The sequence below is a fragment of the Microcaecilia unicolor genome, chromosome 10 (assembly GCF_901765095.1).
Source record: "Microcaecilia unicolor chromosome 10, aMicUni1.1, whole genome shotgun sequence".
NCBI lineage: Eukaryota > Metazoa > Chordata > Amphibia > Gymnophiona > Siphonopidae > Microcaecilia > Microcaecilia unicolor.
In genome coordinates, this window is record NC_044040.1 from 33,818,268 (window position 1) to 33,833,015 (window position 14,748).

Consider the following 14,748-nt stretch of genomic DNA (forward strand, 5'->3'; position numbering starts at 1 on the left):
GAGCACCCCCCTCCTCAAGACACGTCACCCCCCTCGCCGTCCTCCCTCCAAGCAGTAAATGGGTGCACTGAGCAGCCACGTGGCTGTCGGCTCTGCCGGTCCCCTGCCCCGGAACAGGAAGTTGATGTCGGAGGGGGCAGGAGACCGGCAGAGCCGACAGCCACGTGACTGCTCATTGCACTCCCTTACTGCCTGCACTCGGGTTAGACCACACTCATCACCTTGCCCTTGGTACACCACTGACCTGAACAAAATGACCAAACTGCAATGAAGACCAAAACTCACAGAATCTGCAATGTAAACACATGTGCACTCTTCCTCATGACCCAGGTCTTTAGACCGTCTGCTGACACAGTGATGCTTGATGTGCAGGCATGGAATAAAGAAACCTTGACATTAGCAAGAGGAATTAAAGAACAGCGGTGGGGTCCGGGGGCACCAAATCATTTAAGCAGGCAAGCAGATAGGACTAGTCATTAGTCTGGTAACTTGGGATTTATCTTGCCTTTGTAAGTATGTCACTGATCTACAGATGTTCTGTCAGTGCATGCTTCTTGCACGGATTATTGAAGTAAGCAATCGTGGAAAAACCTGCACAGTCTGTGATGCGGGAATTGCAGGATCAGTTCTAATGAGGGAATCCATACAAGCTGCGTGACCAGATCAGTGTAAGAATTATGCAAAACGTTCTATGTGCATCGATCACCATGTTCCATCTACAGAAGGTTTGAATCAGGGGCGTAGCTATTATGGAGCCACAGGGGCCTGGGCCCCCATAGATTTGGGCCTGGACCCCCCTGCCGACGACCCTCTCAACCCTCCCCCCTCCCACTGCCAACCCGCCGTCGCCGTCTGCTACCTTTGCTGGCGGGGGACCCCAACCCCCGCCAGCCGAAGTCTTCTTTCTTCATTTTGTTTCTGAGTCTGACGTCCTGCACATGCAACGTGCAGGACGTCAGACTCACAGAAACAGAATGAAGCCCTGCAGATCTCAAGGCTTCGTTCTGTTTCTGTGAGTCCGACGTCCTGCAGGTTACAATAATCAAGACGAGAGGTGATGAGAGTGTGGATAAGGGTTCTGGTAGAGTGTTCAGAGATGAAGGGATGGATTTTGCTAATGTTATAGAGAAAGAAACGACAGGTTTTGGCAATCTGTTGAATATGAGCAGAGAAGGAGAGAGAGGAGTCAAAGATGACCCCAAGGTTACGAGCTGATGAGACAGGGAGAATGAGAGTGCCATCCACAGAAATAGAGAAAGGGGGGGGGGGGGGGGGGGGGGAGAGGAGCTGTGTAAGTTTAATGTAATTTACCAGTCAGATAATTATCAGAATAAATTAACCACATATAAAAATATTGCCAACATCTTTAAATCCAATTATTCCTGAGAAAAATGTGAGTTGGAAGTCCTGTTTAAACAGCTGAATTGAGGGGGGGCTTCTGGGTTGGGGGGGGCTTGAATTAGGGAGAAGAGTTTCATGAGGGAGATCAGATTTGGGAGGGGGGGGGGGGTCTTTAGGAGCGGGGTTGTGATTGAGAGGGCTACCAGGTGGGAACTCACTGTAACTTTGGCCAGCCCCTTTAAGAAGTGCCTGGGAGCTTTGCGACTTAAAGCTCCTGGGACAGTAAAATAACATTGGTTGCAAAGTTGACCACAAGCAGCATTATTCATACATCATGGGAGTGACTAACCTGTGGTACTGAGCTACCACAAATTACATAGTAACATAGTAGATGACGGCAGAAAAAGACCTGCATGGTCCATCCAGTCTGCCCAACAAGATAAATTCATATGTGTATACCTTACCTTGATTTGTACCTGTCTTTTCAGGGCACAGACCGTATAAGTCCGCCCAGCAGGATTCCCCGCCTCCCAACCACCAACCCCTCTTCCCCCCATCTGCTCCGCCACCCAATTTCGGTTAAGCTTCTGAGGATCCATTCCTTCTGCACAGGATTCCTTTATACTACACCTCTCCCGAGAATCTGCACCGATTATGAAGCCAAAAGGAAAATCAAGACTATAGAGCTGAAAGATGCAACCTGCCCTGGCTTAACACCCCCCTCTCTCAAGTGACACCCCCTCTAACATACTGTGCAGCTTTGAGTGTTCTTTTAACCACACACTAAGCTACCACAAATTAGTCACTGCTGTGGTAAATGAAGGTACAATAAAAACCTGATTTTTACTGCATCTTAATAACTACCCTCTTAATGACTTCTTCTCTTCCTCTCAAAGTTTAACTTTTCTTTCAGAAATTTTGTGTTTTGAAAGTATGTTTTATATTTTTCTCAATAAAGACATCTATCTAAATATGTATTATATTTTTGGGGGCATGCATGCACTTATATAACTTTCAATACAACATGCAACTTTATGAGAGCCCTCTGAAATGGGATGTGTTCTTCTGATTAAAAAAGTTCTAGATAATTGATCACAAACACATGAAGCAGGGTATGTGGCTCCTTGCCATCCAAAAAAAGAACCAAGATGACAAATTTTCCTTAAAAGAAAAATAATTTTGAGACCAACAAAAAACTGGCAGTTGAAATTGACCCCATGCAAGGGTACCTGTCACTTGACAAGAACTGAAAATCTGCAAATGAAAGGACTAGCTGGAAAAATTCCTCCCACTGAATCATATTGCCTCACATTTGTGTGGATTCATCTTAAGCTTATTATTATGAAACCATCTGGAAACTACATCCAAAGAACTATTTAATTTAGATAAATCTGGATCCTCTGGATTCACAAACGCTAAAAGCTGTATATATCCTCAGCATAAAAATATGTCCTAATTCCAAATGACTCTATCGAGAAAGATAGTGAGGCCAGCAAAATACTGAAAAGAGTAGGGGAAAAAATTGTTCCCTCAGAGAGTCCACACTGAAGCCCCAGGGAGTAGAAGACTACAGAACACGCACTGCGTACAAACCTCCACTTTCTGGCCATTCCTCAAAAATTTTTTTTCTAGTTTACAAAATAGAACCCAACACATGGAAAGCATTAAGAAACAACTGAATTAAAAAAAAATAAAAGAAATACAAGTGAAGGTTATTTACAAGAAAGTAAAAAATAAATGGAAAACAAAAAGATTCATCCCTTGGCTACAAGCTTACACAGTTTATAATGAACCTCTTGTCTTACTGTTGTTTCAGGTTGTGAAGTATTAAAGGGTGAGAAAAGATACCTTGTGTGCAGTCCTTTCTATGCTGGGTTGCTCTGTGAAGTTAGTTCTGAGCTGTTAAGGTCTGCTATCTTAGGAGGGGTACAGTGGAGCCTGAAGCTTCACAGCAGTAAAGAACAGACATATGCGTTTATTAAGGAATTGTTCCTCTGTGATGGACATGCAATGATAAGGCAATGAAGGGAAGGCACAGCATGCAAAGGAGGATGAAACATTTTTGCATATTTTTGAATAATCTTTAATTCCTGTATAGCAGCTATGAGGGCATAACGGTCCCAAGAAATTGCTTTTTCTCTCGTCATTCAAAACCTTTCAGTACTATTAATTGTGTGGTACAGCAAACAGAAGAACCAACTGGTAGAAATTGTTCTCTTAAGGGCCCTTTTACTAAGATGCAGAGGTGCCTACATGCGCCCACCGTGCGTCAATTTTGAGTTACCACCCGGCTATTGTGCGGCCCTTGCAGTAATTTCGTTTTTGACGTGCATCCGCCACAAGCGTTGGAAAATATTTTTATTTTCTGGCCTGCGGGCGGTAATTGGCATTTTACGCGCATAGACCATCGCCACCCGGTTACCACGCGAGACCTTATCGCTAGGTCAACGGCTGGTGGTAAAGTCTCAGACCCAAAATGGATGCACGGCAATTTTCATTTTGCCGCACGTCCATTTTCGGCAAAAATGTTAAAAAGGCATTGTTTATAGGTGCGCTGAAAAATGATTCTATGCGTGCCCCAAACAGACGTCTACACTATCGCAGGCCATTTTTCGGCGTGCCTTTGTAAAAGGGCTCCTTAGTTTTTATCAGTCCCAGAAAAAAAATAACTGCATTCTTTGAACCAAAGAGGAAGCATGTGAGATTTCCAGACCGCATCACTCATTTGTAGATCAAATGTTCATGTAAAATATCTTTGGATAGCACCTACGTTGGTTCTGGAAAATATAACTCAACCTGCAAAGGTTCCAGTTTTGTGGCCATTGAGCATATACGGCCAGATTCTAAATTTGGCGCCTAACAGTTTATAGAATACACGTAGCGCTCTCCATGCGACTAAAATTTAGGCACATCCATTTGCGCCAATGAAAAGCTGGTGTAAATACTCACGTCTAACTTTAGGCACGGAACGTGTCATTCTATAACACTGCGTGTAAACTTTAGGAATGCCCACGACCCGCCCATACTCCTCCCCTGGCTATGCCCCTTTTGAGATACGCACGGTAAAAGTTACACAGTCTACTTTATAGAATATGCTTAGCGAGTAGCGTGCGTAAATTCTAATTAATGCCAAGTAATGCCGATAATTGTTTTTAACATCCAATTATCGGCGCTGATTGGCTTGTTAACCAATTCAGTTGCATGCACAAATCAGAACACGCCCAGACTTGCACACACGACTCTAGTCACACTATATAGAATTTGGGGGATAATGAATTTCATTTTCTTTTGCATCAAGTAAGATCTGATATACTCCAAAAGTTGTTGTTTTTTTTAACCTAATCACTATGACAGCAAGTTACTTACTTTGTACACAGCATCCCGAGCAACTGCAACAGAATGACACATCAGAGATTTCTGGCATGGGTTATGCATACAGGAAGCAGCAGATTTAGTAAGAAGACATTATCCAAGAAAGGAATCATTGCAGGAGCATCATGCAAGACCTGAGCAAGAATGTGAAACACGATTAGTAAGATCAGTTCGCATAGTCAATGCCATGCTTTGAACACGGAAGAGAAGAAGCAGATTTTCTATGCAAACATGCGATTGCATATCTAATACTACAGTCCAGTCTTTCCAAATCAATATAAGAGATTTTATAGGTTTGAGGACACTTTTAAGACTCACAATCTACCTGACAACTAAAATTGGGTATGACTGTAAAAATAATTGCAATATTCCATTGACCCAATAGCATGTATTTTCAGTACACCTTTCTCATATAATGTTTGATAAACAGCTACTACAAAGCCATTCTTTTGTTACTGAAGTCCAGTGGCGTTCCTAGGGTGGCTGACACCCGGAGTGGATCGCTGATGCCCCCCCCCCCCCCGGGTGCAGCGACCCCCCCCCCCCCACCCCCCGGTGAAAGGCCACCTCCCCCCCCGGCGAAAGGCCACCCCCCAGGTGCATTTTTACCTGCTGGGGGGGGGGGGGGGGGTGCCACGTGCCTGTCGGCTTCGCTCGTTCCATGCTCCCTTTGCCCCAGAACAGGAAGTAACCTGTTCCAGGGCAGAAGGCGCACGGAACGAGTGGAGCAGACAGGCGCAGCACCCCCCCCCCCCCCACCTCCAGCGGCGTGCACCCAGGGTGGACCGCCCCCACCGCCCCCCCCTTGGTGCGCCCCCTTGATTCCTTAGAAACATGAACTGATTCTTGTTTGGCTTAACAATGCTCTTTATGCGTTGCCTCTGATGAGATCAGAAGCAGCGGACATACCTTTCTACCTGCGACACATCGCTGGAGTTGGGGCTTTGTGAGAAGGGTGTACTGACAGCTGTAGGGTTGCCATGCTATCGCTCGCCAGTCACAAGTCCGATTGTCAGAACAGCTGAGACATGGAACGATCCACTGCCCTGAAAAAGAACCCAAGAAAAGCGAAACTGCATAAGAATTGACGAGTTCACAAATCCTTGTTTCTGTTGGATATATGAGTGTCCAGGCCTGCCATTGGAAAGAAATACCAGAGAGCCTGATCTTAAGAAATAGAACAGCAAGAATGCCAAACTTGGACACAATCAGAGGAATTCGATACATTTTAAAACTGTGGGTGTGCGCCCGATTTACCATGCAATTTAATTGAGTAATGAGCCTGTTAGTGGCAGTAATTTTGGAAAGCACCTAGGTTTTAAGGTGCTATATAAATGTTAAAATAAAAGCAAAAAAAATAATTGGGTGGTAATAATTGGCAAAAATTTGGATTTATGAGCGTGCATCATACTAAGTGCTAGTCTAGAAAGATGCGAGCAACTGAAAAGGGGGCATGGCCATGGGAGGGACATGGGTGGATCAGGGGGCATTCACGCACTATTACAGAATTTGAAGGATCTGCACTTAAATTAGGTACAGGGGCTACACCAGGGTTCAGTTGGTCTAAATCCTCATGCCTAAAAATTGGGCGTGGATCCCGTCACTAAGCGTAATTCTATAAATGGCGCCCAACTTGGAGCTCCATTTATAGAATAGCGCTGAGCATGCATTTTTTTTTGCCGTCCAAATTTCGGCACCGTTTCTGAATTTAATCCAGGAGGTGCTAGTTTGTGCTTGCCGCAACTTCAAATGGGTTACCTTGTGATGCCCTCAGGCGTCTTGTGGTAAGTTCTAGATCTGAACGTGCTACTCACACACTAAAAAGTATGTCTTAAGTTTTGTTAAAGGAGGTGTGTCTGGGGGCAGGGAGTAGGTGTTCCTGTGCTAATCAGTGTGTCTGCATTACCAATAGCGCAAAATTACTGCCTAAAATATAGGTGTTGGTCCTGCAGTAATTCTTTTTAATGGCCACGTGCTAATGGTAACATTAGCACATGTCGATTAATTCAACAACTAAAAAATCAGTCATTGCTGGCTGCAGTAAAAATGGTTTAGCACGTGGGAAAAACCTGCGTAAGGATACACCAAAGACCATTTTTTACTGTAGCTTAGTTAAAGGACCCCCACAATTTGTTGGGGGACGGTCCAACTATCTGGAAAATGATGTGCGTGACTTGTGTCAAAGAAAATATACCACATGGCCTGAAACATCACTACACAAGCATGTAGCTTGAAGAGAAAAGGCAAGAACACCTTTCGGATTGCCCACGTAGCTGTTGCTATATCAGGAAACAGAAATTCCTGGACTCAAAAACTGACATTTCTGAACTGAGAAAACATCTTGGAGGTGAAGGCCTTAACAAAGTCAAAGTCTGGTTACTCTCTCCCTCTGTCAAACTTCCAATAATGACATTCTATCTAAATTGTCATTACAAACTTCCATTTTCCTCCCATCTACTTCCACTATTGAAATACAAGACTCTTGTAAAGGAGGGAATGATTCTGGAGGAGTTTTCAATATTCCTGAATAGCATCCCCGTAACTAACTGAGGCTCAGGAAGATTTAAAAATTTCCCTAAACATTGTTTTTTAAATTTATATGGTTAAATGGGAACAACATTTGGGTGAGCAATCACTAGATAATTTCTGGCCTGAAGTATGGGATTGCAATTTGAAATGTTCACTTCCTGTGTCTTTGATTAATATACAATTAAAGCTTCTTTTTGGCAGATTTCTCACCCCTCAATGCTGGGACCCCCAAATGTCTCCTTTTTGTTGGAGAGACTGTTAAGTCTTCAGGTACTTTCTTACACATGTGGTGGGAATGTCCTTTTTATCAGCTACACTGGGTATGGTTTTAGACCGTATTAGCAAAATTTTAGGATAACAAATTCCGTAAGATCTTTCTTTAGTATTACTTGGAATATCAACGGTTTACATTGAGGACTTAACACACTTAGATCTAATTAAATTATTATTCCTTATCGCCAACGTCTGTATGGCACAAAGATGGTGCCAATTTTCTTTACCTTCCAAATACATGTGGTCATAGGAGCCAACTTTTCAAAATGATTGGGGGTGCTGAATTTTTTTTTTTTTACAGGTGGTGCATTCCCCCTCCCCCTCCCTCCACCCCTGTCCCCCTCCCTCCCCCTTCCCCCTGTCCCCCTCCCTCCCCCTCATCCCCCTCACCTCCCTCCCCCTTGTCCCCCTCCCTCTCCCCTTCCCCCCTGTCCTCCCTCCCTCCCCCTTCCTCCTCCTCCCCCTCATCCCCCTCATCCCCCTCCCTCCCTCCCTCCCTCTTCCCTCCCAGTCCCTGTTATCCGGATAAGTGCTTTTGAATATTGATCCAAATGGGGGGTGGGGGGGGGGGGGGGTTGGGCTGTAAAAGAAATGCTTATTTAGGACTACCTTTCTCATCTCCAGTCTTACAGGTCTTCAGCTCTGCTTGTGAAACAGACGCGAGGTACTCAGGAGATAGAGGTTGCAGGCCACAAGATTCCTCAGGCTGAATTATCAAACCACAGTCCTATGAGAAATCACAGGGAGAACAAAATATTACTATGAAACTACCAGTGGGTTGCACCACAGAGAAAGCAAACCTCAGACTCTCCCTCCTGAGAACATGGGGGTGAGCGGAAGAAATCCTTTGCTGCAGGGTAGTGAAGGGAAAGGCAGAGAGCAGGTAGGGACTGTGTATTGCAATAGGAAAGGAATGCTGGTAGACTTGAGGGATCCTGCAGTCTTTACACGTTTGCCATTTTCTATGTTTGAATATACGTTCGGTGACTGATGGTGAATGTATAGAGCAGTACAAGCATTAAAAAGTAGAGGCTGGCCAAAGGACAATCCAACATAATTGGAAAAACAGAAGTTGTACTGTTGTACTGCTTCATCCGATCAGTACAACTTCTGTTTATTCTGTGCTCCATGTGAGACTTCTGCCTTAGCATTTTAACACATTGTTTTGGTTACAAGAATGGTATTGTGACCCCTGAAGCAGGCGGTTTGTACTGCCAAAACCCGGACCATGTTGGGTCCTTCCATTCAAGCAGCGAATAAAGCAGTTTTAAGCACCATTTTCCATGTTGGATCGTCCTTTGGCCAAGCTCTACTTTTTTCTTCTTGGGCTGTTTCATCGTAGAGGTCCTTTCTGTTTGCTGTACCTGTATATTGGGATTGATATTTGGAGTAATTTAACCAGGCATGGGGAGGCTCCTGCCTGGTTAAATCATGATTTCCAGCCCTAACACTAATGTTGAGCAGCACTTAACCGGAGAGTGTTGCAGAATCTCAGCTCCGATTGTCGCGACATCATATTGTCAGCACTGGGACAGTTTAAGGATGGAGTCGGGATGGACCCAGAAGTTATCTGTGTTCCGCTGACATTCAGTGGCAGTGCTTAGATAACTAAAGCAGGTAAGTAGGACCGCATAAAATGCAGTACTTACTATGCACGGTTAATTAGCTGGGTCCAGGCAAGAATATTAGTTGGACCTGGACAACTTCCAGCTGCCGAAAAAATCCCAAGTATTTGGTGCTGATTAGGCCCGACACCATATATCTGGTCTAATTCAGCGTGTGGTAGCTAGGATTTAAAAAAAAACCCCACTGAACTCCACAGGCTGAACATTGTCCTATTATTATTATTTTATTTATTTATTTATTTGTTACATTTGTACCCCACATTTTCCGACCTATTTGCAGGCTCAATGTGGCTTATATGGTACCGTATAGGCTGTTGCCAGTTCGGTTGGTAACAGATACAAAGTTATGTTGTGAACAGATGAGGTAGGTTTGGATCAAGTATCAAGCAATACTTCAAATATCAAGTATTATAGCTCATGTATTACACCACTTCTAGATGAGTTACAATAATACATTCATAAATAGAAAACAAAATTATAACATTAAAACAAGAGTTTTTCTTATTCTTACTATTGTTATTACAATCCTGATACTGGTGATTTTCTGCCATTATCCGGATAAGTTCGAAGTTTAATTTAGATCTGCTGCCCAAACTAAGCGGCATATTTTAGAAAGAACGTACAGCACAAATCAAAATTCAGATGTCCAAGTCGGGACATGTACAATTCCAGTAGCATTTTAGAAAAGATACAGAATAGTCTCCTGAAGGTGCCCCACTATAAAATTCCCCCCCCCCCCCCCCCCCCCCCCCCAACAAGGACAATTTCCAAAAGACTTTGACCCATTCTAGGGAAAGGGGACTATGATATACCACCTTTCTGAGGTTTTCGCAACTACATTCAAAGCGGTTTACATATATTCAGGTACTTATTTTGTACCAGGGGCAATGGAGGGTTAAGTGACTTGCCCACAGTCACAAGGAGCTGCAGTGGGAATTGAACCCAGTTCCCCAGGATCAAAGTCCACTGCACTAACCACTAGACTACAGTATGGGCTGATGGTGCTTTGAGTTTGTAGGACTGTCAGAATTTATTGTTTGTGTTGACTGCAGCTGCCCCCTCAAAGAGGTGCCATCCTAAGTCACTGCCTAATCTACCTACTGCTTATGCCAGCCCTGCTCTCCAGGCTGCTTCTGAACATGTAAAGCCCTGGCTTCATCACCAAAGGTTTCTACATTATGATGCCTCTGCCCTGACAATCAGTAATTCAGAGTTGCTTCAAAATCTAATTGATCACTGCATTTTCTATCAATACGCATTCATTTGAAATAATATTTTTCATGTCGTTTCATGTCATTTTTAAGCCAATATAATATAATTTTTATTCTGTGTCATCAATAGTGTGATCAAAAAGTCATACCATGGATCAATAGGCCCTCTCTTGGGCATTCCTAATGTCATTGACAAAAATGTTTTCAAAACCCAAATGAAACGAAAAACCCATAAACGTGAAACTAAGCAAAATAAACATTTTTGGCCTACATATGTCTAATACTTTCTCCTTCTCCTGTACGCTATAGCACAAGTGAAGAGAGAGAAATTTTGAAAAGTAGGCAAAGTGAAATCATTATTATTTCTTTAGAATTCATTTTAGAGATTTCTGGACTCATCCTTTATTCTAGTTTGGCTTCAAAACTTGAAGCTCTGCACTTCATGGGAACAGACACTATAGGAGAAATATTATCATTTTAATTTGACTCATCTGCCTCTCATCTTTGCAGTAACTGACAGTGTGTGAACTTGCTTAAGAGTCGCAAAGGCTTTTCATCTCTGAGCAGGGCTGCTGAGATGTCAGAGCACTGGCGTGCACGCTGGGGACATGACAAATCCACAAGCACTTAATAAAATTCATAATGTACAGTAGACCCTAGAGTTACAGTAAACCTGGCTGTCTTGTCCTCCTTTCTGAGCTGATCCACTTGGGATCAAAGACCTCTCTATCGTGCTCCAAGATCAGACCTTGATGAAGGTGACAGTCCATCTGCCTGCAATTGTTTAAATGGGAGATTACAGTCTGTGTATTTTTAAAACAGACCTCATAGATACAACCATGTGATTGCGTGTTAACCCAATCATTTATTAAGAAGGGAACACACTCATGCAGATCATTGGCTGAGAAAATAAGATGAAGGCTACCTGGGCCAGAGAAAAACTTGGTGGTATCAGCTTTGGGAATCCAATCAAAATGAAAGGAAGCTTTCTATTTAAACATATCCCCTGTGCACAAGTATGAACAAGAAAATCCCTGTTAAGCTGCCTTGTTGCACTTTGTTGCCAGCAGTCACAGGTCATTCTGGAATTTGGGACTGCCTCGCGAAGCCCTGTGTAAATTGTTAACCTGCAAGTCCGGAGCTTTCTGATGTCAGTGTTAGCTGGCGCAGCCCTGTCAAATTTCTGCACAGTGTGTCCAGACCGCCAGGCTCCAAGTGGGATGTTGCAGTAGGGACACTGGAAGATGTTTGATTTGCATTGCCTGGCTACATAGCAACGAAGTGGGCCATATCTACTGCCAAGCAACCCATTGATGCTCAACAAAGAGTTCTGTGCATGAAGTAAGGGAGCCTCTGTCTTTCCTTTGCGAGTACACAAGCCAAAAGGCTTAGTCCAAGATCTCGGCATCAGTCAGTGCGTGCGTCTGCGGATCCAGCTGATCCTCATTCGTTCGTGATTTGGGAGAGTGAGACAATGTGCTGTATTCAGTACTAGTTCGCAGAGAGTGTCCATTTGCAAAACATTTCACAGTAATGCAGTGGCGCAAGCAAACGTTTAAGAGCCAACGTCAACAGACAAAAGTGATTTCAGTGGCATTGCTTGAAGAGAGAGAGAGAGAGAGAGCCAGTGCAAACATCTCTAGTGAGGGCTGGTTTTCTTCCACATGCTTCCCAATGCCCTTTTTGCATAACCTAAACACTAAGTGCCACATTGCTCTCATTAGAAGGAGCATATTAAGTGGATGGGAAAGGTTTGTTTTATGGGAATCCTTGGGACACAGAAAACAGAGCACGTCTGGGATGTTTTTAGTGGAAAGATGACAGGATTTCCACACAATCACTGGGATTGTGGGTCCAATAGAGTAACCAGAAGGCAAAAGTCTGGTTGGCCAACAGGTAGGAGGGGTCGGCACACATTTTCTCTTCCCTCCCCTCCACTCTGTCCCTGCTTTCTCACTCCTGGTTCCTTACCAGTTTTAAAGTCCTGCCGGTAGAAGACTTCAGCAGCTCAGTGAATCCCCATCTAAAAACCTTGGTAGACAGTAGCAGCACTCTGAGATACCGACACCGGCACCCTAGGCATGCTCAAATCTTGGAGATCCCCGACAGCTACAGAAATGGTGTGCCGCTGCTGGGTGGACCAAAGGCGAAAGTGGACAGGCCTCCTCCTTAACTCTTAGTGCTTTTCAATAATAAGGCATGGGATATGCCCTCTCCTGCTCCTTCAGCTTGACCTCAAGGTAGGGTCTCCACACACCATCTGTTTCTGGGATTCTGTTCTCTCATTCGCCACGTGCCCAACTTCTCTGAACTAAGCAAGAAGGATTCATCCAGAGTATAGTTCTCAAAGGTTTCCAGTTTACAGTTGATCATAGTCTAGTTCTTTTATTAATGTTGAATTACAGGTCAAACACCTGTGGTATTTCTGTTCTCAACTTCAGGGGAGTAGTTAATAACTTGCATTAAGGAAATAATACATAAAATTTGCCTCTTACTACACATTATAGACTAGATTCTATATTTCACTCCTAAAAAAATCAGCGCCAAAAAAAAATATGCCTAGGTGTATTCTATAAAGTACGCCTTAATTTAGGCATACTTTGTAGAATATGCCTAAATTTCCATACAATTTATAGAATACGCCAAGTACCCATCCACGCAACTAAATTTAGTCACGGGCAATTACGCTAAGTAAAACTTGGTGTAAATGCCGACGCCTAAATTAGACGTAGACTGGGTGTATTCTATAACAACACACATAGATTTTAGAAATGCCCATGACCCAACCATTCTACACCTATGACATGCTCCTTTTCAACTATGCGACTTAGAATTTACACACATCACGTTACAGAATACAGACAGTTGTGTGTGTAAATTCAAATTAAAGCCAATTCGTGTAAATAATTGCTTGTTAATGGCAATTATCGGCACTGATTGGCTTGTTAACTAATTAAGTTGTGCGCATAAATCCAGACTAGGTCTGGATTTGCACACGCAATTTGAATTGCGCTATATAGAATCCAGGAGTATATGACAAAATTGTGCATTATTTTATTATAATGCACACTAGAATACAGTAATGTGATGCAAAGATGCAGCTTGCTCTGAAATTTGGCTCTAGGTTCAAAATGGCTCCCAGTGACTTCTTATGGTAATACTGCAACACTGTCACTGGGGGTCACAGGGGCCATTTTGAACCCAAAGTCAGATGAGGCAGGAGCAACTGGCTAATCCTATGAATAGTATCCTGAGACCCTCCAAACAACTACAGGAGTAGGGAAGGGAAGGGAAACAGTTTGACCCCTAAGTATTAGTATTGCAAAACTACTGCTAGGGTCACTGAGTGCCATTTTGAACCCAGAGCCAGACAGGGTAGGAGCAACTGATGATTGCTCCTGCCTCATCCACTAGAAAGCAGGATATTCCCCCATAGGTCCCACAAGGGTCTATGAGAGGAGGGTTTTCTTTAAGGTTTGCCTTTGAGGCAGGGGCTACCTTTTGGTGGCAGGTCAATAATATTAACTCCAGTCCCTTTTTGAAACGCCTTAACCACTTTTTCCGGCAACAAATTCCAGAGTCTAACTACGCATTGAGTGAAGAAACCTTTCCTCCGATTCGTTTTAAATTTACTACACTGCAGCTTCATCGCATGCCCCCTTGTCCTAGTATTTTTGGAAAGAGTAAACAGACGCTCCACATCGACCCATTCCATTCCACTCATTATCTTATAGACCTCTATCATGTTGAATATTGATCTCTTACAATTCTAAATTTGTTTGGCCTACTGGCAGACATAGATATAGTGTTGGATCCCAGGCACACACTAGGTATCTTCAAACACAAATCATGTTTCACATAGACGACAGTACTCATGGAAGTTAAAACACTGAAGCAGCACTGCCTGTCAGATATGATGGATAAAACCCATCAGACATAAGCCTGAGATGTAAACATGTGCCTGCACAATGTCCTTTGATGTTCTGATTCGAAGTGACAACATTTTTAGACCTCTGACATATCTTCAAGGAGTGCTAGGAGAAAGATTTGGCATCCTAACCCTTGTTCTCATTTCCTTTTACCCATCTGAAGATGAGATCTCTGGGGATCTAGAAAGCTCAAGTACATCCTTGTCTTTGTATAATTCTCGTGTTGCTCCAATAAAAGAATCCATTTTTCTCTAGGACTAATATTTGCAGCGGGGCTTCACATCACATTTTTCTGGTAACAACTTTATTACAGTAAATCTTTTAAATTGCTTGTAGTCTACATTCTGGCATGTCCTAGAAGCGAATGTGACCCTGCTCAGCAAGACTCCTGAGAAGAATGACTTTCATATGATATTTACGGATTTATCTATTCTCCTTTGGTAACGTATTTTACATCGCTTCAAATTT

The 14,748-nt window shown here is 43.3% G+C and overlaps 1 protein-coding gene across 2 annotated transcripts in view; it reads right to left on the reverse strand.

The window, feature by feature from the left end:
* The window catches only part of CPED1 (cadherin like and PC-esterase domain containing 1), a 183,191-nt gene that overhangs the window by 29,255 nt on the left and 139,188 nt on the right, over positions 1–14,748 (reverse strand). Inside the window, exons 16-18 of one of the 2 annotated variants that reach the window (XM_030216577.1) lie at positions 8,125–8,242; positions 5,623–5,759; positions 4,708–4,847 (exon numbers count right to left, since the gene is read on the reverse strand). In XM_030216577.1, coding sequence (XP_030072437.1) covers positions 4,749–4,847; positions 5,623–5,759; positions 8,125–8,242 — 354 coding nt within the window. In that variant the 3' untranslated portion in view covers positions 4,708–4,748. The remainder of the gene's footprint in view (positions 1–4,707; positions 4,848–5,622; positions 5,760–8,124; positions 8,243–14,748) is intronic. The other variant, XM_030216576.1, reaches the window with a different exon arrangement.